The sequence below is a fragment of the Dermacentor silvarum genome, chromosome 3 (assembly GCF_013339745.2).
Source record: "Dermacentor silvarum isolate Dsil-2018 chromosome 3, BIME_Dsil_1.4, whole genome shotgun sequence".
In the NCBI taxonomy this organism is placed as follows: domain Eukaryota; kingdom Metazoa; phylum Arthropoda; class Arachnida; order Ixodida; family Ixodidae; genus Dermacentor; species Dermacentor silvarum.
The window spans coordinates 141,867,784-141,892,854 of NC_051156.1; the positions used below are offsets into that span (position 1 = coordinate 141,867,784).

Genomic DNA, 25,071 nt, shown 5'->3' on the forward strand with positions numbered 1-25,071 from the left:
CCGACGCAGCCAACAAGAAAAAGTACAGGCCGCCACCACTGCCGTAGGAAGACAGAAAAGTCAAATATCGACCACAACCTGGACTAAAACGCTCAAGTTGTTCAAAAGTATCAATCACATATGCATAAAAGTTACAACACAAGTGCTGGAGCCAAAATCTCCTTATAGTGAACACTCCGGACAACCACGTCGCTTTCGTAGTCCCACCGAGCATTAAAACCATCCAGGTGGACGGGACCAACTACAGCCTGACCCTATACATCAAAACAATTGCAGAAGTGTCAATGGAAGTCAAACATGGCCTAATACCAGGAATGATAGCGGAACAACTGGAAGAAATGCTGCGAGCAGACGGATGGGAAATCATCAGCGCCAGAATGCTGGGGAGGTCTACTTCTGCCAACCTCTACTTTCACGTCCCGCATGTCTCATTCTACGTAAAAGTAGAAGGAGCCCAAATCAGATGCCGACCATATATACCCGAAGACAGTACAGTACTGCAAGACTTGCGGAGACCTGGGACACAGGTCTGCTTGCAACCAAAACCCAATTTCTGTTGCAAGTGCGGTCAAGCCAATCCAACCAGCTAAACATCAATTCAACGCCATATGCAAGATCTGCAACCTCCCTCACGAATCTGCGGAAAAAGACTGCCAGAAAAAGCTAAAGCCGGCGCCCCCTCCCCTATATGTGAGTAATCAACGATTCAAACAACAGCAGCAGCTGAAATCACCTCTGTCGTGGTCCAGTCGACTCAGACTTGGACTTCGCACACGCTGTCTCGTGCACTACGGTTAACATCATCCCTAGCCCACCGAGAGGAACCTGCACATCGAGGGGAAGATCACGCTCCCGATCGAGGTCAAGGTCAAGATTTTAAAAAATCAGTGAGCTATGCAGAAGCTGCTAGTGCCAGCTCCACCTCCTCCTCCCGAAGACCCACAACACAAATGCCAGAGGAACACGAAGCCGAAAAGCTCCGCACGGAAATGGAAAACCTAAAACACGTCAACCATGCGTTGGTCAGAGGATGCAACGAACAGCAAACCTTCACCAAGTAACTTGAAGACATGAAAAAACGACTATAAGTAAAACACGAATCCAAACTCTAATGAGCACTCGAACCTATGCTGCAGCAGCAGCAGCAACAGGCCATTGAGACCCTCACGGCAACAGTCAGCCAACTCAAGGCAACCCTTGACGGGTTCGGCGCCCAAGTCAAGAAGATTTTCGCCGGAATGGGGGAACGCACAACAGCTTCGGAGAAAGCCTCTGAGCAACGCCGAAAGAAGCCAAATTACCCAGCCAGAGAAGCACGCATGAGCAAAACCATGGAAGGCCAAGATGGACAGCACACCCCAGAATAAAAAAAACTACAAAACCAAACAAGAATCAAGATATTCCAGTGTAACTGTAGATCCATCCAAACCAAATGTTACGACTATCTACTCAAGAGAATCCGGACGTCATAGCCCTGCAAGAAACCCAAATGGACAAAACCAAATCAGAGGATACCAAAACTCATATACAGTGGAAGGGAGGACCCGCACAGCAATGCTAACACAAAACCTACTAGTGGCCCAACAGCATCAGATTAACAATCACGTCGAACACACCTTCCTGGAGATACTTCCCGAAAGGAAGACGGATCAAAGCCGTTTCATCCGCAACCTTCATGGCCCCCCGAAGGAATCTCTCGCCAGCTTTGATGCCCTCTGAGAGAAGTGAAGTATGTGAGAAGGCACAAGCTCGTGGTGGTGGGGTACTTCAACGCCTGCCACGCGGCTTCGGGCTATCACAAGACGTACAAGAGGGGAACGAATGTCCACTACACAGCACAATATCATCAGCTAACATTATGAAACAACCCGCACACCCCTACAAGAATTGAAAACAATGTCTCAGCAGACATTAACCCGGATCTCACCTTCACAGCGCGAATACCCCAGGTGGAGTGGACGGGACTCGACGAAACCCTGGGAAGCAACCACCACGTGGTACACACGTAAGTCGCTTACAGGAGAGCATCACTCAAAATTGGTAAGACAAAAATCATGAACTGGACCGCGTTCCGAAAAGAAGGCCCCACACCAACTGCCGAAGACCTCGAAGAATAAACCAAATTCATCACAGAAGAGGTAGAGAAATATATCAAGGAAATTCAATTGACCACGGAAACACCGGCAGTGGACCCCCACCTTTTCCACTTGCGGGAAGCTCGTAGAAGCCTTATCCGTAGATGGAAAAAACTGAAACGAAACAGAGTCCTGAAAAAAATGCATTGCGAAACTGACCAAGCAAGCCGAAGAATGCGCGGACCAATTATAGGCAGAACTGGAACCAGATGTACGACAGACTTTAGGGAGCTCTAAGCAACCTCATGACATGGAACATCCTGAAGTCGCTGTTAAACACGACAGAATGAAAAACCAAGTCAAGAAAGAACCTGATGAAGCTCCTCCGCAATAACGGAGGCTCAGAAAACGAAATCTTGGAAGAAGTAAAGAAGAAGCTGACAGGAGGTGCACAAGCATATGGTCATGTGGGCACATACGAGCATATGGTCGTTTAACTCCATACATGGAAGAAAACAGGTACATTCCCGACACCATATATGGATTCCACCACCAATTGTCGACACAATACATCTTATTACAACTGAAGGAGGACGTCGTCGATCATCTAGGCAAACGCCGCAAGAGCACAATTCTGGTAAGTACGTGAAAGGAGCCTTTGACAACGTCTCTTACGAGGCAGTGCTGAAGGACCTCCAGAACACGCACTGTGACGAGAGAGCATGCCGCTACATGTAAAACTTCCTGACGAGCAGAACAGCGACAGCGGGCCTGGGCAGCCTGAAATCAGACAAGTTTGCAATGGCGAACAAAGGAAATCGACAGGGCTCCGGAATCTCGTCTCTCCTATTTAGCATAGCCATGCTGAAACTACCTAATATATTTAACGTAATAGAGGGGATACGACACGCCCTCTGTGCAGATGACATCGCCATCTGAACAACAGGCGGATCCCCAGGAACTCAACAGGATGCACTGGAAGAAGCGGTGGACAGTACAGAAAACTACCTCAAGGCTCGTGGGCTCGCGCGCGCACCAGAAAAATCGGAGCTTCTCATATTAAAAGCGTAAACCAGGGAAGACCGCCTAAAGGTGAAATATCATAACCAGAACTCTGTCTTAATTGAGTGCAAATCCCTAAAGTAGAATCATCGGCCTACATGTACTGAAGGACGGATCGGCGCCTCCACCCTACCCAAACAGCAAGAAATCGTCACGCAAATAGCACATTTGGTACGCCTGGCAGCAAACCGAAGATACGACTGGAAAGAACAAGATGCAGTCATAATCATCCAAACTGTCATCATCAGTAGAATCACCTAAGGCACCCCTAACTTAGACGTAAAGAAGGCAGAAATAAAAAAATAACTGACCACCCTTATCTGTAAGGCCTTCAAGATTGCCATTGGGATCTCCGAACACTCCTCCACACAATGGCTACTCCGCTTAGGTGTCCATAAAAACTGGGGGGAGCTAGTCAAAACACACAAAGTCAACCAACTCGAACGTCTCAAACTTACTGAAACAGGATGGGCAACACTCAGAAGATTACGATGTACTGAAGCTATGCAATGGCGCGACAAGAGAAGGGTTATCCCAGAGACGATTTGAGAGTACATCTCTGTAGCCTCCTTTCCAAGAAATATGCATCCAACCCACCATGAAGGACGAAGAAACGCCAGAATTGAGACTCTGCGAAAAACATATGGCCAAAATCCGGACACACGATAAACCGATGCAGCGAAGTATACAAGAACTGCGGCCCATGCGATCAGCGTTGTCGACAGCAAGGGTCAAGAGAGAATGGCAGCTAGCATCCTAACAAGAGATATAGATACGGCAGAAGAAATAGCAATAGCCTTGGCCATCTCAACCTGTGGGGTGGGAGCAATAATACTCACAGGCTCACAAGCAGCTTGGCGGAATTTTCAGAAAGGGAGAATCTCCAGGCAAGCCCTACAAATTTTCACAGAAACGGCAAAGAAGAACCTTCCAAATACAGGGTGTTTCAGCGAACACTTTCAAAAAAATTTAAAGTTTGTCTATGGCAGATAGCACAATTCTAGTTCATGAGCTGGTCTACTCGAAGAGGCAGACATTACTTCCACAAAAAAATTGAAATGCATAATTGACTACATAACAAAAATTTACTAATTCACTTTTTAACTAATTGCCTTATGGTCCACACTGCAATTGACAAATTCTAGCCGTGGAGTTCGCGCGGCGGATCCACTTGGAAAGAATTCTCAGGATGGCACCAGTTTCGAGAAATTAATTCCCGAACTTTGCGGAGAAACGCATTGGCGTTCCAGTTGTTTTCTTAACCAAAACGTCGTTTTGCAAATGAAAATGAATGAAAAAAATTACTTTCCGCAGGTGGGGAACGAACGAACGGAATGCGAAGACGTGGGTTCGTTCCCCACCTGCGGACAGATGTTTTTTCATCCATTTTCAGTTTTCATTAATTTATCATTTCTTTAATTCAATTATTAAGTAGAAGTAATTTCTCCTACGTTGTGCTTCGTGTTATTGTTTGTTGGCTCACTGTGATATGCTTATATGTATATATATATATATATATATATATATATATATATATATATATATATATACGTAGTCTGTAGAACTGAGGAGCCAGGCAGACAGTGAGAAACACTGCCTACGGCATTCAATCATCGCACCACCATTTCTCCAGTGAGGGAGCCCATGAAGCTATAAGTTATGATGAGAGAATCTGTCGGCGAACTCGGAGAGAGATCAATAGAAGAGCGTGGATAATACGTGCCCTGTGGTTGGCACGGCAATGCATTGTAGCGAGATGAGAAGAGGATAAGTGGGAAGGGGATGGAGGAGGCGAGCTCGAAGGCAAGAACACGAAAATGGAACGTGGCGCAGAGACAAGCCCATAGCTCTCTGTCACGTAGTGTCCCAGTTCGCGCTGATTTTTACCTCGTGGATACGTTTTCGCACCAACCAGCACGCCCCCATGATCAACGTCCTAGAACGACGCGTTTGTCTGTGTCACGTCTTGCGTTCAAGATGTATTTATTTTTACGTGTACGCCAAGGTACCTGTGTAGCCTGTCGTTCTATACGAGACATTTACATTACTTCAGGAGGAATATGAATATCTACGCCGAGAGAAACGCTTAACTAACTTCACTAACTCCTTGTGATACTACAGATGACACCTAAGGAATGAATGCATAAAAATAATTATTTATTAGGTTGGTTATCAATTAATTATTAAAGCACGGTGTCAGTAGGCAGGACAAGAGTCGAACAGGCAATTAATGGCCAGGTGAGGTTCCCTTCTTTCTTGTCGAAGTGCATGTTATATTTTGGTTTAGTATTCATTTTTATTTGGGATGGCCTACGTGGCTCCAGCGTTTCTGAGTGAGGCCACTGAGTGTCGTTTCTTCTACATCTTCTAATGCACAACATACCGCATACCTAAAGCGTTTTTCGACATCTTATGAACTGCACTTAGCATAAGCAATTATAGCTAAATTTGATTGATCAACTGACTGAGTGAGTGAGTGAGTGAGTGAGTGAGTGAGTGAGTGAGTGAGTGAGTGAGTGAGTGAGTGAGTGAGTGAGTGAGTGAGTGAGTGAGTGAGTGAGTGAGTGAGTGAGTGAGTGAGTGAGTGAGTGAGTGAGTGAGTGAGTGAGTGAGTGAGTGAGTGAGTGAGTGAGTGAGTGAGTGAGTTGCAACATATATACGTTCAGACTCGCCATGCTCACAGATGGTCTACAGCCATTGCTCTGCTGTAATGCCAGCCGGCATTTTCCAGCACGCTCTCCATGAAGTGCGTTTTGTGGGTGGCGGGTGAAACAACAAAACTGTGTTATGCGCTGCTATATGGAGAACGATGATTAAACTATCATGCAAGTTTTAGAGCGCAGCTCTTAGGCGCCCGTTCCTGCGTTTCGCGTCGGCGTCGTCCCTCGGCGTAACCGAGCGAACGAGCACAGCGAGGGATGAAAGAGCGAACGCGGAGCGCAGCCGGGGATGAAATACGGCGATAGCGAAGAGAGCGCAGGGAGGAAATCGGAGGAGGAGGCTGCAGCGGAACCATAAGGTGGAAAGAGGAGGAGGATGAGGATATGGCGAAAGTGTGACAAGAAATGCGTGGTGCCGCGCAAGACAGGCTCTGCGGCGACGACCGCTATGAGATGGCGCCGTCGTCTGTTCACCGATGGTATGCGGCGAGCGCGTCCACTGATACCATATATGGAAACAAAGCACTGCATGAGCGGAGGTCTGCTGTGAATCGCAACCACGCGCTGCCTCTCGAGATCTCCCGATTAGCGAGGCAGTCGCGCCACACTTCGCTCCGTTTTCAATGTGCCGCACGAGACAGATTGTACGCGCCAGCCAATATATCGTGAAATCAGAACACGTATAGAGCTGCGCTCAAATTTCGCATTAGGGAGTATCGTAATTGTTGGCGACCTTCTAAAATAGATTTTGCAGCCCTATTAGCCAGCAGTTGTGACTGGCTGTTGTTGAAGTAGTCGCATGCACAAATGTCAAGCCGCCAAAACTTCAGGTGAAGTTTGTGAAGTAGACCTCATCTCAAGGTGCTATGGGTACAATGAACAAAGTGTTCAATGCAGTACTCTTGCCCGCCATTTATTTTTTGCCCGCTAAAGTTAGTGGACAAACTTCAGGCAGCAACCGGAAGCTTTCCATGGCATTGCTTGTAATTAAACCGAAAGAGAACCGAAAGAACCGAGTGTCAAGCTGCTCTTAGGGACAGCTTTTGCCCCCAACCTCCTTCTTTTTGATGGACATTTGCGTTGTATTGTATTGTATGTATTGTATTGTATTACATTGTATCGTATTGTACTGTATTGCATCGTATTGTATTGTACTGCCTATAACCACTGCGCGTCAACTATCGCAGGACACATCTGCAACTCCGCGACCGTGGACTGGTGGCCCTGGACTGGGCAGGCAGCACGCCCTCGGCTCAGCCGGCCAACCCGGACGAGGTGCTGCTCATCGTGCTCGTGCTTCCCGACTTGGGCCGAGACCCCTGCAGCGTGGGAGACACTTGCCGGGCCATCCTGGCTCGGGGAATGAGGGCCGTGGTGCTCACTCAACGGGGACACGCCGGATGCCCGCTCACTACGCCAAGGCTGCAGGTGAGTTACTGTGCCCGGTCGTATGGAAGGTTAGGCATAAGGAGAAATCGCAATACTTAAAAACAGTTCTCTTTCGCGGTTGTCCGCATGTGTCCGTGATTGACGATTTAGAGCTGCCTTTCCTGAAGAGTGTGCCGAGAGTTTCTCTTTCTTTCTTCGTTTGCGCCACTGCGCTACTTTCAGTTGAGAGAAGGCGTTTGTGTTTTGTCTTTATCGTTCCTGTTGTGACCGTGTTTCTTACGCCTGCCTTTCCGCACCATGAAATCCTACCAACTTGCTCGGCCTTCGGTCTGTCCTAAGAATCATTGCTCAAAGTGACAGTGCAACCGATTCAGGAGACATGCATGGCAGGGAAATGGAGGCGAAGGACCTGTTAGAATTAAGTAGGCAAGATGGATAAGACATGAACGCGTGGACACATCGCAGGCGTATGGCGACCCCGGAGACCTACGGCAAGTGGTGCGGTTCCTGCGCGCCCACTACGGTCGCTGCCGCGTTGCCGTGCTAGGCATCGGAACGGGCGCTGACTTGCTGCTTGCCTATCTGGGTGACACCGGCTCCTCGTCGGGTCTGCTGGCAGCCGTAGCCATCTCACCGCTCTACGAGCCCGAGAAACTGCTCGAACAGTCACCCTGGCCGATCGGTACGTCTTAGCCATACTACACGATGAGCAACTTACACGACGGAAACAGGAAAGGCGTAACGGACACATTCCTGCAGGCCATCGGTAATCATGAACCCAGCCTGCTGCATAACAACTGGCCAGTTCTCAACAATCTTAATAACGCGCCTATATATATTTTTTTCCATGTTTGTCGATATATCTGCAACTTAAACCATTTTATGTTCAATAAAACAACACCTGAAGGTCTTTTGCCAGTTGTTTAGCTAGAAGTGTAGTAAGGAAAGAATAATCACTGAAGGACCTCGACTGAAGTTGAGGGCTTGAAATACACCAGAAGGAACGTGACGAAATGCACAACAGCAGGGGAGTAGAGCACTGCACGGGCTCGGGCTTACCCCAAAGCCCGGCCCGACCCGTAGGGCCGGGTCGGGCTGTGTAGGGCAGTTTTTTTCACGGACTCGGGCCGGGCTCGGGCACGGCATGTGATTTTTGACCCGGGCCCAGGCTGGGCTCGCACTTTCTGGTGGTGTGCATGTAACGTGCAGCCAGTTATCCTCACACGTTTCGACTCTGAAAAACATGTCTTTTTCTGTCTCAGGCAAGGCTCGGGCCGGGCTCGGGCCCTAAGGTAAAGGGGTGGCGGGCCAGGCCCGGCGGGTAACGTAAATTATTTCCGAGCCCGGGCGGGCCCGGGTCTCGTCATAAAACTTTTGGTCGGGATCGGGCGGGCAGCCCAACAGTAAAAACTGGCCCGGGCCGGGCCCGGGCTGGAAAAATCGGCCAGTGCAGTGCTCTACAGGGGGGTGCATCTGTTGCAACAGCCATTTATCATTTTTTTACTCATTGATCATTAAATTGGTAATTACGTTATTATTTGATTGATCAGTTAATTGGCTGATTGGTTGGTAGGTTGGTCTCCGCCTCAAATCCGAACCATGCTAATAACCATGCTAAACAGAATCATGTTTAAAAAATAGTACGTACGTTTGACAAAGTGCACTGAGCAACATTCGACTAGCGCTGCTATTTCGGTTTGTTATGAAATATTACAGCAGAAAACGTCGCGCATTGCTGACAGGAACACAGGAGGAAAACATCTGGACAGGCTCCGTATCAGCTCATAACCGTTCACTGTGAAGTTTAGCTTACGTGACCTTCAACAGTAGGCGCACTTGAAAACAGTGCGCATAAAGCCATCAGTCATTTCGGCGGCTCATACTTAGCCTCGGCACCCACCGCAGAATACCTCCAAAGTACGGTGCGCGGGCCGTGTATGCGCTTAGCCACGCGAAAGCTATGCACAGCCATGGATGGGCTAGAAGAGGAGACGTACGCTCGCCTCCCTAAGCGCGTGCTTGATCACGTGGCTTCCAACATTGGACGCGAGGAAAGACGGCGCGCATCAAGCCACCACCCTTCTCGGCTCACCCTCGCAGACTTTCTCTCGCACCCACAGCATACGGCGCGCGGGGCATGATAGGATCTCATCGCCCTTGGACTTTACACGAAACATCACGACGACGGCATAAATTCGCACAGAGTGTCCATATAATTGCTATCGCAATAGAAGCAGAGAAGACTGAACAATGTGAAACTGTCTTTGCGGGTGCTGTCACACAGTCTGTGAAGGAGCAACATAGTCGTACACATTGTCAATTCTCTACTGAGACATACAACGCCAAATAGTGCACAATAAAAATTTATCACACCGTTGGCAATCCTTGGGTAGCGCATCAACGCACTTATAGCTCGTCCCGCTGATGTCTGTGCTGGACAATGTCCATAGTAACTACTAATGAAGGGAAGTTTATTTAGACATAACAACACGTAAATACACTAAAGCATATGAACTGCGACTCGGTTTTCCTTCCACACAGCGAAAAATCACATATATCAACAACACATTAGTGTCATTTCATATTTGTGCCGCGCAGGACACCACAGACATGTTGCTCCCGAGGGGAGAAAAAAAAGAAGAATGAAAAAAGAAGGACGGAAGGAGGGACACTGCTACATTACTATAGAGGTGGGTTATTGCGGTGTTCCCCTTCGGCCTCCCATCACTCTCATTCGAGCAGCATTGTCAATACAGTATTACAGGGAATTCCAGTTTGTCCTTCTTTATAAATCAAAAAAACGCGTATGCCAGTGCCTCAGGAATGCATCTTCACCATGGACGTCTAATTGCTGAGTGATGTATACGTCGTCGCAATTTCGCGAATCTTTGCGATTAGCGGGAAAATTATTGGCCATATTTTCGTGGTTGAGCTCGCTCTTCCGCCCAGCAACGGCGGCACTGAAAAGTGACGGTTTCACCCGACAGCCAAAGCATTGATTGCGATAGCAAATTATTAAATAGCCGTACGATGCAGGGTTAGTCGTTTTATCAGATGCATAAACTGCTGTAAACATTCGCTTACTAACTAAATTAACAGGCATGTTATCATGCGCGCACAGTCAAACACGAACACATCTCAATCGATGACTCCGGACACTCGCTGTCGGAACGCTGACGTGATGAAGAGCGGCAGCAGTGGCTAGCGAATTCCCCTTCGCGCTGTCTCTCACTTCAACGCGAAATATCCGTGCGAGAACATAGCGCACACGAAGCCATCAGCTATCTCCGGTCGGCTAGCCTTCGAACCCAGCGCAGATTGCCTCCAAGGTAGGACGCGCGCAGCCACGCTCAGCCGCCGCAGCTGGGGTAGAAGAGATGTGCGCCAACGTTCCCCCTTCCCCCTTCCTAGCGCGAGCACATCTCCCCGCCTTCGTCCCTTGCGAGAGCGAGAAGACACGTCCGCATCAAGCCACCATCGACTCACCCTCGTAAACTTTCGCTCGCACCTACAGCATACGGCACTGTATGCTGCGTGCTACAGCATACGGCGCGAGGCCGCAATGTCGTTGCACTTCGACTTAACACAGAACATCACGGCGACGCCGATGGTAACACCGACGGCGTAAATTAACCTGGAGTGTCCATATAATCGCTATCGCAATAAAATATTGAATATAAGCTAGTAAAAGAGACCCTAATTCCTTCAACGGTAAACTCCGCCTCAAACTCCGAAAGCGCGATGAGTCACATGCCACTTTCCCGTCCTCGAATTCGAACAGAGCATGCTTTACAGTCTCGCGTTTCACACAGTTTTAGATATGGTCATTCGCCACTGCACGAAAGTGCGCTCAAGCGCAGACGGGTGCGTATAGCTCACCAAATCTTTTCAGGCAATGAAATTGGTTTATATCCTTTAGTAATCGATTTATAACGTCATTGGTTCCAAGTTTTTTTGCGTTTTTTTTTTTGTTCTATTGCACACCTTGGTTTATTCTTCGCTGAGTGCGAGGCTAACTAGCACTTGGCTTACTTGTAGTGTTGTTCCGGCGGCGGCTGCGTATGGCGCGGTAGAGCGCGGCCATATCTTGAAATCGATCTGCGATGGGGAAGGATTGCGCCGAATGTTAACAGCTTCGTGTGCGCTGTGTTATCGCCGCTTAGTTCGCGTTGAAGCGAGAGAGCAGCACGAAGGGCAATTCGCTCGCTGCTGCTGCTGCCGCGCTTCCTCACGCCAGAATTTTGACAGCGAGTGTTCACGGTCGTCGAGTGAGATCTGTTCACGTTTTCTTGCACGCACGTGACACCATGCTTGTTGATTTAGTTGGCAAGCGAATGTTTACAAGTTTATACAGCCGATAAAACTACTATCCTTACTCTGTGTAGTTGTTTATTAATTTGCGATAGCAATAGATGCTTCGCCTTTCGGGCGAAACTGTGACTTTTATTAGGCTACTAGTTGCCTTATGTGTGTCTAACGGTGCCTCGGCTTGCAGGCTGTGGAGGCGCTCTGTGGTGAAAGCCTTCTTCAGGGTACTGCTCCAATAAAACAACAGTTGTCTCCCAAGATTCGCCAGAAGGTTTCACTAATGTTTTTGCCACTCTGGAGAATATTTTAATTTCCGGCGAACTCCTACCACTGGGTTCGCGCGTAAATGCAAAACTTTTGCTTTTATGCTAAGCCGGGTTACCTCCCCAGAGGAAATCTCCCGCGATTGTTGTGAGGCGCTTCGCTATGTTTCCCGGTACTATAGAGCAATGTACGTGGCATAAATGGAGTATGCAAACAACTTCGTCAAACAACTACAGAACGTGCGACGGATGGGAGGCTAAACTGACAACAATTACAACCGAGTTCCTTCCGCTGTTAAAAATTTTTTCTTGCTTTCTGCAAAGCTCCTGGATTGCCAAACCAATTTGACGGACGCTCCAGGCGAATTTTCGCCGCCGGCGTCGCCGTCGTAGTCGACGTGATGTTCCGTATGTTGCATGTGTATGCTATTTTTTAGATGCGAAGCAGCTTATGGTCGCGGCTGTCACTCCCTCCCTCCCTCCATCCATCCGCCGTGCGGCGTCCGCACCCGCACTGCGCATGCGCATCCTCCTCCCCCTCCTCTCATTGTCTCTTCTCCTCTCCTCGCGGCATTCCTCCTCTCCTCTCCGACGCCCACACCCGCACTGCGCATCCTCCTCCTCCCCCTCCTCTCCTTGTTTCATCTCCTCTCCTCTCGGCATTCCTCCTCTCCTCTCCGACGCTCCTCTCCTCTCCGGATTGCGGAACGAATGGCAACACCTGCGGCTCCGCGCGCGATAATGCGAAGCAGCTTAGGTTATATAGAGGCGCGACGGTAGGCGCTGCATACTCCGCTGGGGGGCGCCACTGTAGCTCGCGGTACAATGACGCGCGCGCGCGCTCCGCTCCTCTCATTCTCCTCCCGCAACGCCGCGATGAGTGCCACGGACAGCGCCAGCGTCAACGCCAGTGTCAGCGCCGCGGAGAAGAGGGCTCGAGCCGCTGCCACGAAAAGGCAGCGGCGACAGGCCGATCCCGAACTTCGGGCTCGCGAAGCAGGTAGCTACGTACCTCAACCTAACGGAAACGATGAACTGAAAACTAATGGGAACTTGAGTCGACCCCATGGCTGCTTCGCATACTACTCAGGGTTCCCCTACGGGAAGATGGTGTAATTTTATTGCGATAGCAATTATATGGACACTCAAAAGCAGATTTCTGCCGTCGGCGTCGCCGTCGCCGTCGCCGTGAGGTTCCGTATGACGTCATTTGGAGAAGAAATCGTCGCCGCGCGCCGAACGCTGTATGTGCGAGTGAAAGGGCGCGAGGGGCGCGTCTTTCACGAGGAGTGAACGCACGGCGGAGAACAAACGCGCGTTCTGCGCCGTGCTCGCTTAAGGGCTGCAGAAGTAGGCGTCTCTTTTCTCCTTTACAATCACCATATATGTAGAGCAAACGCGCCTTCTTCAGACGCGTGAGAGGCCGTGGGGGAGGGGGAGGGAAGGGAGGCGACGTTTAGCTGCGGCACCAAGTGCCTATTTATATCAGAGGCTCCAGCAACAGTCACCAACGCCGCACGCATTTTGAGCTAACGCGGGCAAAACGCCGATGGCGTCGACAACAGTTCTGCGTGTTGTTGCTACCAAAGCCGCTCACCTTACTTCGTATGACATCGCTGTGTTGCTATCGCATTCATTGCTTCGCCCTTAGGGCGAAACTGTGACATTTTTTTTTCTCTATGTCGTATATGCAAGGTATAAGCTATGCTAGTCAACCGCCAAGGTTGCTCAAACAAGCTCTTATGTTCCTGGCTGAACTATTCCTCAAAGCTTTGACAATCGCCATTTCATTCACAGCGCGCGTCCTTTATCTTAAAGGCGCCAGAACATTTAGCTCACTCGCGTACGTCTAGAGACACGCATGCGCCTGATGCTCCTTTCTCCTTAGTATAGGCAAGCTAATTTCTTATTAGTGTGAGATTCGCTAAAGCTGAACGTCCCCACACTCGACATGATTGTAAAGTTGAGATTTATTCGTTCGGGAATGGTCCTAATCGTAATGCTAGTATGGTCGCAACTATTTTACAATCAGTGTTCAGTAATGTTGTTGACCTCCAAGGCATAGGCTCGCTTGGATACATGCCTTCCTTTAGCAATAAAACAACGCACTACTTCGAAAAAAAAGTTTTTATTCCAATTTGACAAGCGAGTTCATCACGTCTGTTAATGCATCATTGAGAATATTATAGAGGTTTATGTAAAACACCGTCAGAGTGCCATGAGGCATGCATGGGTACAGTCATTCTGTTCATGTGTCGCCACACCTCATACGTAACTGGCATGTCAAGTTAAAGCGATATCGTTAAAAGACCCGTTACGCAGTGAGCATGGCGCCAATGGCGTTGAGCGTCAGCGAAAATTCGCTAGCAATGCCAGTGCGTTGCAATGCCAGTACGCTAGCAATGTCAGTGCCAGCGCGTTTCTACCAATCACCGAGCGGCGGCGCCGACCGCCCGGGCGGGGGAAAGTAAAAAGAAAAAAAGCGGGCAAGTTCGCACTCGCTCGTGCAAAGCTTATACCCGTGCCACACGTGCAAATTAAAGTGCACTTTGAGCGAGTGCGCTTCAGCGCGCTGAATGTCACTTTGGTGGTGTGCTGCTACATGAGAAAGAAAAGTGTTCTTTCAAATTGATGGCCATGGCGACCGAGAGGGAGTCAGACGGGAAAGCATATATTTATTCATATAAAAATGTGTGCACGAAAACAGTTGATTAATGTTAGAAACAACATTTACAATCCGCCTTTATATAAGCGCCGGCAACGATGGAAACTTGACCAGCAACAGTCAAAACGACTCTATCCGCCAAACAACTGCGCAGTCACGGCCACGCCGGCTGTTCCGGCGTGGCCGTGAACAGCCAGAGCGCAGGAGTAGCTTTTTTTTTTTTTTTTGCTGGTCTTGTTTTTCTTTTTCTTTTTTTTTTGCGGTGTGGCACATCTTATTATCTTGTAACGTTAGCAATTTAAAACAATGTTATCAAAAATTACTCCTGACTCTTCTTTCAGTATCACTTTATGTATCTTCTAAACATTGCTAACGATGCTACACCGAACACACTCGCCGGCAAGTGCACTCTGCCGTGAGTCACTGTCACTAAGCGTTCCCGTGTGGCAGCCTGCGAATGACACTAGCCGCGAAGTGCACTCGCTCAAAGTGCACTTTACTTTGCCCGTGTGGCACGAGTATTAGGCAGAGCGAAAGTGCCAATCCTCAAGTCTTACTGGCTGCTACTGCTAGGTATTAACTTAGTTGCTGCGAGGTCTTAACTTGGTTTAACTTAACTACGCATGTAGGGAAGGTATTCTCGAGCGATCATTTTCGGGGGTACCTTCTCTTTCGCGACATTTCGCGTGACTAGCGCTGAACGCGTCGGCGCCTACAAGCGATAGCGTTCCTGGCATGCCACAAACGCAGGCAGACTGGCAGGAGCCGTGTCTGTGTCGGGCGAAGCGAGCGCGCACCTGCGCCGGCAGTTACTAGGCAACGCGTGGTGACCTCATCGCTACTGATTCGGCGCATGCGCGGCTAGGCAACGCGGGTGGTGTCGCCAGCAGCTCTGCGCGTTGCCTCGTTGGTGCTGCTACAATTTATTTCTCTCTCCATCTCGCTCTCATTTCTCTTTCTCTCTCCCGAGCATTGCGCGCACCGCGCGCATGCTCTCCTTCTCTCTCCTTAACGTCCCATGTGAAGGCAACATGTGCAGGGCACGGAGAGGAGGCAAGGCCCACGCCGGTCCTCGAGGTGGTTGCTAGGCAACGCAGTGCCGTCATAGCTCGGCGAGGTTTTGCGACAGCAGGTGCCACTTTTTACGGTTAGCTAGAACAGTTTCGCTGTTAAAAAACCACCGGGACGCTCCCCTTCGTGCGTAGCGTTCGCCGCCAGCGGTTGTCCAACACTTCACAATCGGTCACCGAGGCCAGTCGACTTCATGAACTGTAACAATGCCCGCGTCGCTTTGTAAGCCTGCGACGCGTGGGGCCACGGTTCGCCGCCAGCGTTTACCGGTAAACATTACGGCTTCATAAGCTGCAGTTGCCGGGAAGCGTGAGAAGCCGCCAGGGATCTTTAAATGATCTTTGAAAAAATCCGCTTGGCGTTTGGAAAATCAACGAACATTATTGCTTGTATTTGTGTATAAATTTGAGTGGACTCCTGCTGGCTCGGCTCTTTCAGAGGTAAAGGAGAGGTACACTGCGTTTTTGTGGGGAACGCTTGTTCGTAATTTTTAGGCTCTCACCGACTATAATATGTATAATAAAAAGGAATGAGGCATAACATTTTAATGCGAAAGCGTTAAGGGCCCGTGTCGCAGGAAATCCGGTGTCGGCGTCGGCGTCGTTGTACGTGAGCGAGAATTTCCGTATATATTTAGGTATACTGTATGTATATGCCATGCCTTGCTAAATGACATGCGGTATATGCGTGTTATATTGCTGCACCATTCTATTACTAAAGTTTCTCATGATCTTGTTTTACATTCTTGACAAAGTTATTCTTAGGAATTTTGAGAATTACAGCGCACAAACAAACGTCACGAAGCAAAACACGGACAGCGCATGCGTTTAATGTCAAATCTTGTCAGACTGAAATATTAAAAGTGCGGAACAATAACACAAATCTGAAAATGATGTAATTATTCTGGCATGGATGTGCACAACCACCCGGTTCGGCCCACGCAAGACGCCGCGTTTCTACCCGAAAACTCGCCTTCGTGCATAGCGTTACATAAGCTGCAGTTGCCGGGAAGCGTGAGAAGCAGTCAGGGATCTTTGAATGCTATCGCGTTCCACTCTTAAAGGCGAAGTTCAAACATCCTCCAAGTTTTTTTTTTTTTTTTTTGCGGAGAGAGAGAGAGAGAATAACTTTGTTAATTGTCCAGGATGGGGTCTGAAGGTGTGTCTATTCTATGTATTCCTCCGCAATGTCGCCAATTGCCTTTTTTCGCAACCTCCGTAACAGCCGTAGCTGTTTATTGAAATTTGACGAAATATATATTTTACTTTTGTAAATGTCATATCTATATCTCATACGTTCATGTTAACTACGTTCGCGTCGAAGAATCTTTAAACTGGTATACTTGCTGATGTTGCTCGACGACGAACGTGCCCTGCAACTCGGTCGCGCGAAAGCACGCTCATCGTCGCCTTTGTATCAGTGGCGAAAGTCCGACTACCACCAAAACGGGGGAATGAGCGGAACGGAAGCTATAATATTCGCTCTATAACAAATTTCGAATCGCGTCCTGATTGCTGCTGCGCTCGAGCACCGACCGTGTTCGAATAAACTGCTCGCGTCCTTCAACTTGGTTTGTGGTTGTTGTCAACAGCGCTACCGTTTCTGCTGCACTGGCATTATTCGCTGAGCTCTGTTGACCCGGGGGGTATTCTGTAAGAGTCCACTTAGTGGACTGTCCATTTCTGTTGTCGTCGATCGGCTCCAGTTGCACAAGCGAGAAGGAGCCAGCCAGACTCCTTGTCGGTCGTGCAGCTGGAGCCAATCGGCGACAGTCGAAATGGACAGTCCACTAGGTAGACTCTTACAGAATAAACCCCCGGGCTTCCCTTCCGTCCTTGCAGGCGTACTCCGCCGTCGGGCGCTGCAGCGCATTGTGGCGGAGCACGGCGGGGTTCTCTGCCGGACCGGCTACTCGTCGAACTCGACGTCCGGGGCGGCGACGGCTGTGGACGTGGAAGGGGCCCTGTCGTCGACCAGCTGGCAGGACGTGGAACAGAAGGTGCTGTGGCCCGCGTGCGGCGCCAATAGCGCCTCCCAGTACTGGGAGCGGAACGCGCCCTTGCGCGACGCCGACGACATTGCCTACGCCGCTGCTGTGCGTCTCCAGCGCGGATGATCCCGCGGTGCCAGAATGGGCGCTGCCTATGGACATCTTCCAGGTGAGACTGTCGGGGAGTACTGTGGCCCCTTGGTGAGGATCGCTGGAGAGACCGTCCTGTTTTAAAGCGCTTAGCCTTCTTTGGAAACTCACCGGGGATTATCTTGTGACTGTCCAACCGTTTTCAGGGGCCGATCCCGAAGATAGTGCAGTTTAACACCGTGGTAAAAGCCACGCAGTGGTACCGATACTATCGGTGGTGCGCCGCCGCCATGCGGTGGTACCGCTGGTATAAGGGCAGCGTTCTAGTATTGTTCCCGCGTCAGAGCTAGCATTTTGGCACGCTGTCGTTCGGACGACGTCGTCTGAGACGCTGCACCTCTGGTCGCACACGGTGCACGGGGTTCCTAACTGGTCATTTAAGAAGGGGTGCTCGAAGTGCCGGTTGGCTCCCGTGTACGGGTAACGTGCGGTGGTAAGGGGAGTGCCACCCATAACACATAGCGCAACATAGTGCCGGAAATAACCGCCTCCCAAAGCATGTTAAATGGATTCTTGGATATAGTAACCGGGGTTGGTTCTGCATACATTCATTTGCTTGTTTGCTAGTTTCACCAGCCGCCAATATAGCGTAAATTAATGGGCACCAAGAAAATGAGAGTGCTGTCGCTGCTGTCAGAAAGTTATTGTATCGATGAGGAAATATTCACCCGCCGCGGTGGTTCAATCAGCTAAGGCGTTGCGCTGCTGAGCACGAGATCGCGGGATCGAATCCCGGCCGCGGCGGCCGCATTTCGATGGAGGCGAAATGCAAAAACACCCGTGTGCTTGCGTTGTAGCGCACGTTAAAGAACCCCAGGTGGTCAAAATTAATCCGAAGCCCTCCACTACGGCGTGCCTCATAATGAGAACTGGTTTTGGCACGTAAAACCCCAGAAAGAAGAGGAAGGAAATATTCACGGGAGAATGCTGGCGGTGTTCACGCCTCAAAGTATTACGGAAAGAAAGTAATGGGATATGGCCTTTCCCCTCTGCAGTAAACTTATTGGAAGGATGATAATGATGATGAGCTATTTTCCTTTCATATTGGCCAGCAAGTTCAACAAGCTTATTCAAACCGCGCAGTCCCAGCGTTTGCACATTACAGCGCTTCCGAGCCGCGCATCATATCTGTCCCTTGCACACATGCAATGTTCGAAGACACTTAAGTTTGAGAATATAAGGCAAATGCCGGCACAATAATATGCCTTCTTCGGATGCGTGACATCTTCGTTGTAACGCTTAAAAATTAACGTGTAAGCATTGTGTTTAGGTGTAGACATAATAGAAGAAACCTAAATGTATTTCTGTCTCAAGCCAGGGCACATCTCTACACACAAAGTGCACAGTATATGCCGCAATAAAGCCTAAGTTGTTACCTGTCTTCGCAGTGGTTCGCAACTGAGAGATTTGGTGGCACTGTCACGTTCTCGTATGAACCTCGAGCACTCAAATCCTGCGCAGAAATCATCTGGTGTTGCTTCTAACTATAGCCACCCGCGTATTTCAGTCTACTGCAGCAGGGGGCCACTTACCAAGTTTTACCGTGCTCTCTGCAGATCGACCCACAACTGCTGCTGCTGCTCACCGAGCACGGTGGCCACGGCGGTTTCGTGGCGGGCCTTGGCTCGTCCTCGCCAACGGCACCCCGGTCTTGGGCGGACGGTGTAGCACTGGACTTCATCGCGGCCACCTTGGACTTCACAAGCCGTGACGGACGGCTACGCAAGTGCGCCACCCGATGAACCCTGTCGGAAGTACTACGTGATCGCCCCCCGCGTGCATCCGATCGACCTTGTGGCCAGGACATTTCGCTTCACCGAACGGCTATGATACCGACGATGAGTGCAGTGCAAGCGTTTCTGGACTCGGACGCGAATTTCCAGGAAACTTCGTTTGAGAATCTCAAGGATTTCGGTGGCAGCCCCCTGTGGAACCCGGTGGTGAAGGCTATTTGGAGGTTCATGTGGATGTCTTCACAAAGTGTCGCCTGTCATTAAGTCCCAGAGCTTCATTAATTTCGTGAGACAGTTGTGAAGGCCCACAATCTGTCGGTGCCCATAACCGAGACACCGCAATGTATTGTACGATATTTTTTGGAGCTGACGCTGTCAGAAAGTGTATTTCGAGCTATGGTACAGTGACAAGGCTGGAGCAGTTAGCACCCGCATTAACGCACCAGCACAGCTATGAGACTTTCTTGTTGAATCGTGCCGTCATTATTATTATTATTCGATATGCACGCATATACACACAAGGACACCAAGGAAATAGGGAGGGAGCAAGCTGACAACTCTCACCGAGAGGGGCAGAACACCTGCCTACTTTTTCAGGAGGGGAGAATAGAGGAAATGAAAATAGAAGGAAAGCAACGGGATCTAACGTTTCACGCATTGGTGTTTCTCTCTGACACTTCTATAGCCCCTCGATCACAATTTCGACGGTTCATGTAGCTTTGTGCGTTTTAATGGGACGCGCTTTAAGTTACGCGACGCAAGAATTGCTATTTTCTTCCACTACTTACTGTTTTGATGTCAAAAACCTCGCCTGTCTCGTTAATTTGAGCTCATGTTTCTGAATACTGCAAAAGAATGTTAGCGCTCAAAATATAGATATAAGAGGAAAGCTATACCTGCTTCTTTTGTCCTGTGCGCTTCAGTGACTTACGTTCTCGTGCTTAACGGAATGAAGCACGCGGATAAGCACTGTTGGAAATATAGGGGCATGGTTCACCAGTAACGTAACAGCAAATAGTTTTCGATGCGTTCGAATGAAATCTCAACTATTTTCTTGATCGTACGAGAGTTCCGACAGGACCGAATTATGTATGGCGCTTTTAGGTGGCGCGCGCGGTAGTATTTTCCTTCTTCGCGATGAAATCTTACGCTTTGTTTAAAATGTGATCAATGAAACAGTTGCTCACTTCATCCTAGGGAGTTTGGAACTTTCTAGGACTTCTGTTTCAACTGCGTGTGAATCTAAGTCATTCCACTCCACTATCGTTAGCGCAAAGAAATAATACTTAAACACATATTTCTTTCCGCTGAAATGGAAATACTGAAAGACTGTGTCGCCCTCTAGTAGCATAATCTGTTGAAAATTGCGCATACTTAGATGTGGTATTCTTGAAGTGCCCATCAATAATTTTAAACATAAAGCGTAATCGTGCAATTTTATTCTTCTCCGAGTTGTGCTTTAAACCAGTTTTTGTCACCAATCCCAAAATCGTTACCCTGCCGTAGCGATTAAAAATAAATATCACCGTTTTATTTTGAACTCATTCTAACTTATTACTATTAACACTGAGTAAAGGGATCCCTAACAATATTAGCGTATTAATTAAAGAATGGGTGAGATAAAGCCTTGTATGCTGTAAACTTTGTTTCTCATAAAGGATTTCTAAGGGAACGTTTCAAGTAATGTAGTTTAGCCATTGCTAGGTTAGTGATTTGGTTTATGTGATCGTTCCATATGTAATGCTCGACGCGAGGTAATGCATTTCCTTCCATTGCGTATAGTCAAATAAGTTGACTCGCGTTCTATTTGTTACAGACATGACAACTATTTTCCTAAAGTTTACCGACATTTGCCATGTGTCGCACTACTTCTGATGATGAGCTGATGAAGTTCACTGTTCAGTCGAAGCTGACCGTCAGTCGAGTTAAAGCAGAATATAATACACAGTCGTCCGCATAAAGTGCCATTTTAACATTGCCTCTGTGAGCAATGTCATTTATGAGGTATAGTAGGAACAACGGGCCCAACACGGAACCTTGAGTTACGCCTGACACAATAGAAAGAAGATATGAAGAGGCTTGCTTAAAAATTATATATTGATTCCTAGATGTTCCTAGAGTACGACTGGATCGAACTGCAAATCATCATACTTTTATTTTTTAGTACACGTAGCTTAAGAAGTAGTTTGGAGTACAACACCTTATCAAACTGTTCGTCAAAACCGTCTTCCTATATCTTTGTGAAAAAAAAAACAGTCGAATGACGCTGTCATCTGTGTAGATAACAAGAAACAACAACGAAAACAATCAAACGACGTGGTCTGGCAGAGCCAGTGCTTCCATCAAGCATTGACACTCAATGTAGCATTGACTTATTGTTTTTTTTTTCAACGTTTATTGGTTCTGACAGCCAAAATCCCTGGACGCGTGACATGTACATTCCATAAACGCTGCTAGCTTGCAATGCTTCGTTTGCATTTCAAGCTGAGCTCGTAGCAGCCATACAAGATACAACTGAAAATCCCTCCTGTAAACCGAAATTCTCTTCAATAAACATGCGAAGTATTCGCGTTTTCATTGTGTCACACTTTAAGTGTCGTGGAATATTGTTGAAGATAAGCCGGCAAAATTTTCCGTGCGTTAAGTTGTGGCCGCTAGAGCGGCAGATTGGGAAGAATGTGAGCGATGAAATGGTTGTGGGCCATGAGCACTTCAAGACTTCTGGGGATGTTGCACCGCGTTGAGTGCTTCTACTTCTCTCTTTTTTAGGCTTAATTGGGACAGTCTGTTCATAAAGAGTCCAAATATTGCTTAATTCGGCTAAAGAGCAATGCTATTTCGACATAGTTATGCAATTCAGCCCGAAAAATGTCAAAAACTAGTGACACTTTGGTGTTACCCATTCGCAAGGTCGCCGTATCACACGCGAAAGCACTATCGCACACATTGACGATCGAGACAGCACGCACAGCCGATCATATCGCGCGTATCTTCTTAGCACCACTAAACTGACTAGAGTTAACTTGACTGGCGTTAAACGCAGCCCCACGTTCGAAGAAAACAAATTTGCGTGTCTTTGGAAAGGCCAATGAATTTGCTGTGCTTCAATAAAAACTCGTAAGCCGGCGGCTTCTCGCGACGCGCGTGCTTCCTAGACCCCTCCATCACCTCTATACCCGCCACCTCTATACCGCCGCGCCCTCTATAGGTGCTGGAAAGTGCAAATTGGTTATCTCTATCGGCTAATGCTATGAGGCAACTGGGCTGCTGAGAGGTTTCGCTGCCCCCATGATTTGTCCGCGTTACAAACCACATTAAAACTGTCTGTGACCCTTATCGTGCACCGTTATCGGGTTTGGCCCACCAAGTCACCAACTTTAATTACACTTTCTCCAGAATCAGCCAACTTTACTCAGCGTGATAGCTGTTCGCATCAATTAGAGAGAAGAGCCAAGGACCAGCTCCGAGTTAAATGTCCCCTAACCCGTACAAGCTAGCATTATCGTTTACCTGCTCGAAATATCATTCCATGGGCACGAAAACACACGTTTTACAAGCGAGTGCCGATGCGGCGGTGCTACGGTTATTACGCATACAGTGGCTCTAAGACCCTTAGCTGCGGTGCACACAAGCTATGAACTTAGATTCAGAGCAAAAGTCTGAGAAATGCCAAACCGTGGCTCTCGCGATGCCTCGTGGAAAGAAATATGGGTATTTTGACGCCGTCCAATTCATTAGGACGATCTCTTGAACGGACTTCTCGACCTGGTATCACTATTAGACTTCCGAGTTACCCGTATACATATCACAAGCAAACCTGTACATAAGAACTGCACCGTCGCAGTGACATTTCACACTGCGCAGTTGTTTAGATCGCATCAAGCAAGCCGACTGTGTCCTATGTAAGGTCACTGTAGATGCCAAAAGAATGAAAGTTTAAATTGCCTAGACACTGTTGCAACTCGGTCAGTTTTACGCACGCTCTTTATAGCAGCGTCATTCTCATAACGTCTTTCGGGAAACGGGGCTTTATTGAATCTTACGTTCACACGAGAAACCAAGATCTGCAATCAGTTTAACGATTTTGCGACCCGTTCGAGCCTTCGATGTATTTGAGTGCATTAGGAGCCTGGTTGTCCAATTCTGCTGACGTAGGCTTGGACACAACCAGGTCAGAAAGTGGCCAGAAAGCGGCCAGAAGTGGAACGAGATCAAAGTTGCAGGCCGACAATTCAGATAGCCTACGTGGTTTCTACATGGTTTATTGAATTAGAGAAGGACGTTGTTCAGTGAGCGGTAGAAACTGCTATCTATAGCCAGATAATGCGACTCAACTATTAACACCATACCGTTATATCGTACGGTCGTGCAAGGACACGTATGCTGTGTACTGCAGCCGGGAGCAGTAATTCTGTTTCTTTTCAGACCAGCCTCTGTTCGAAATTCATGAGCGTAATTGCACCTGTTGTCACGCAAACATCTTTCACAAGGTGGTTAATGTTATGGGTGACGAGGCGAGTGCTCATATACTGTCACCGAAATATATCTCTGGTGTGTAACGAAATAATTAGGAATGCACTACTAACGCCTACGTGAAGTGCTGAGAGTTATAGATACAGTGTACCCTGTTGTTGTTTTTATGGACAACTTCGCTTAAAACATGGAGCTAGAAAGGAACACAATTACTGTGCACGTTTTTTTTTTTTTTTTTTTTTTTTTGCTTCTTTCAGGCTGTTGAAATACATTACTGTGCCGTGTGGTTGTGTGTACAGTCGTTTTTGCCATTGTTGTCGTTGATTGCCAAGCGTGATAAATATTTAAATGGCCGTATGAATGCGTTGTTTCTTGTTGTAATAAATGTTTCACAAATCACACTGTTGATCAGTGTGTTTGTGTCATCTGCAGATAGTCGTGCCATTTGTTCCTTTCGCGTCCACTCTTCGCCCATAAGCAGAAACAGCAAAACATAACGTGACGTCTAGTATGAATAAATATATTTAGAAAGAACATTTACCAGGCCTCAGCAATTCCTCCGTCTCTGAACTCCTTCATTGCGGCAGAAGCAGGCTGTCCCAGCGGGCACCACAATTGTTGTTTTTGTTGTTGTTGTTGTTTTGGCCACAAAATGTAGCCACGAGGAGGAGGAATGGCGACACCAAAAGGAGGGGACGTCCTCACGCATGGAAGAAGAACAAGACAAAAACATGCATACAAACAAACAAACAAATAAAAGGGGGAAACGTTAGGAGACCCCATAAGCATAGATTGTGATTTAGAATACACGAGAAGAGTGCAGCATGATTGGTACCCAAAGCAGCGCACTCAATGCGATAATTCAGCGGCTATGGCGTCCTGTTGCTGAGCACAAGGTCGCTGGTTCGCTTCCCGGTCAAAGTGATCACATTTTGAGGGCCGGGGAGAGGGGGGTGGGGGTAAAAAAGCACGTCCTGTAATTAGATTTAAGTGCATGCTAACAAACCCGAGATGGCCAATATTAACCCGGAGCCCGCGACTACATACGGCGTCTCCCAAAGCCCAATTTCTGCTTTGAGACGTCAAAATCAATCAATTCCTGCAGTGCAACCTTCCGGACGCATGAATGAATCTGCTGAGAGCGGACGTAATGGCCCCCTGATTGGCACCTAATTGAAACGCACAGGTGAACAAGACATTGAAGGTCTATTAGGTTCAACATAGTTGCCGTG

General features: G+C 48.3%; 1 protein-coding gene across 1 annotated transcript in view; it reads left to right on the plus strand.

The window, feature by feature from the left end:
* The window catches only part of LOC119445854 (protein ABHD15-like), a 209,707-nt gene extending 185,467 nt beyond the window's left edge, over positions 1–24,240 (plus strand). Inside the window, 5 exon segments of the mRNA XM_037710158.2 lie at positions 6,985–7,225; positions 7,652–7,868; positions 17,335–17,576; positions 17,578–17,652; positions 19,190–24,240. Coding sequence (XP_037566086.1) covers positions 6,985–7,225; positions 7,652–7,868; positions 17,335–17,576; positions 17,578–17,652; positions 19,190–19,375 — 961 coding nt within the window. The 3' untranslated portion in view covers positions 19,376–24,240.
* The last annotated feature ends 831 nt before the right edge of the window (positions 24,241–25,071 follow it).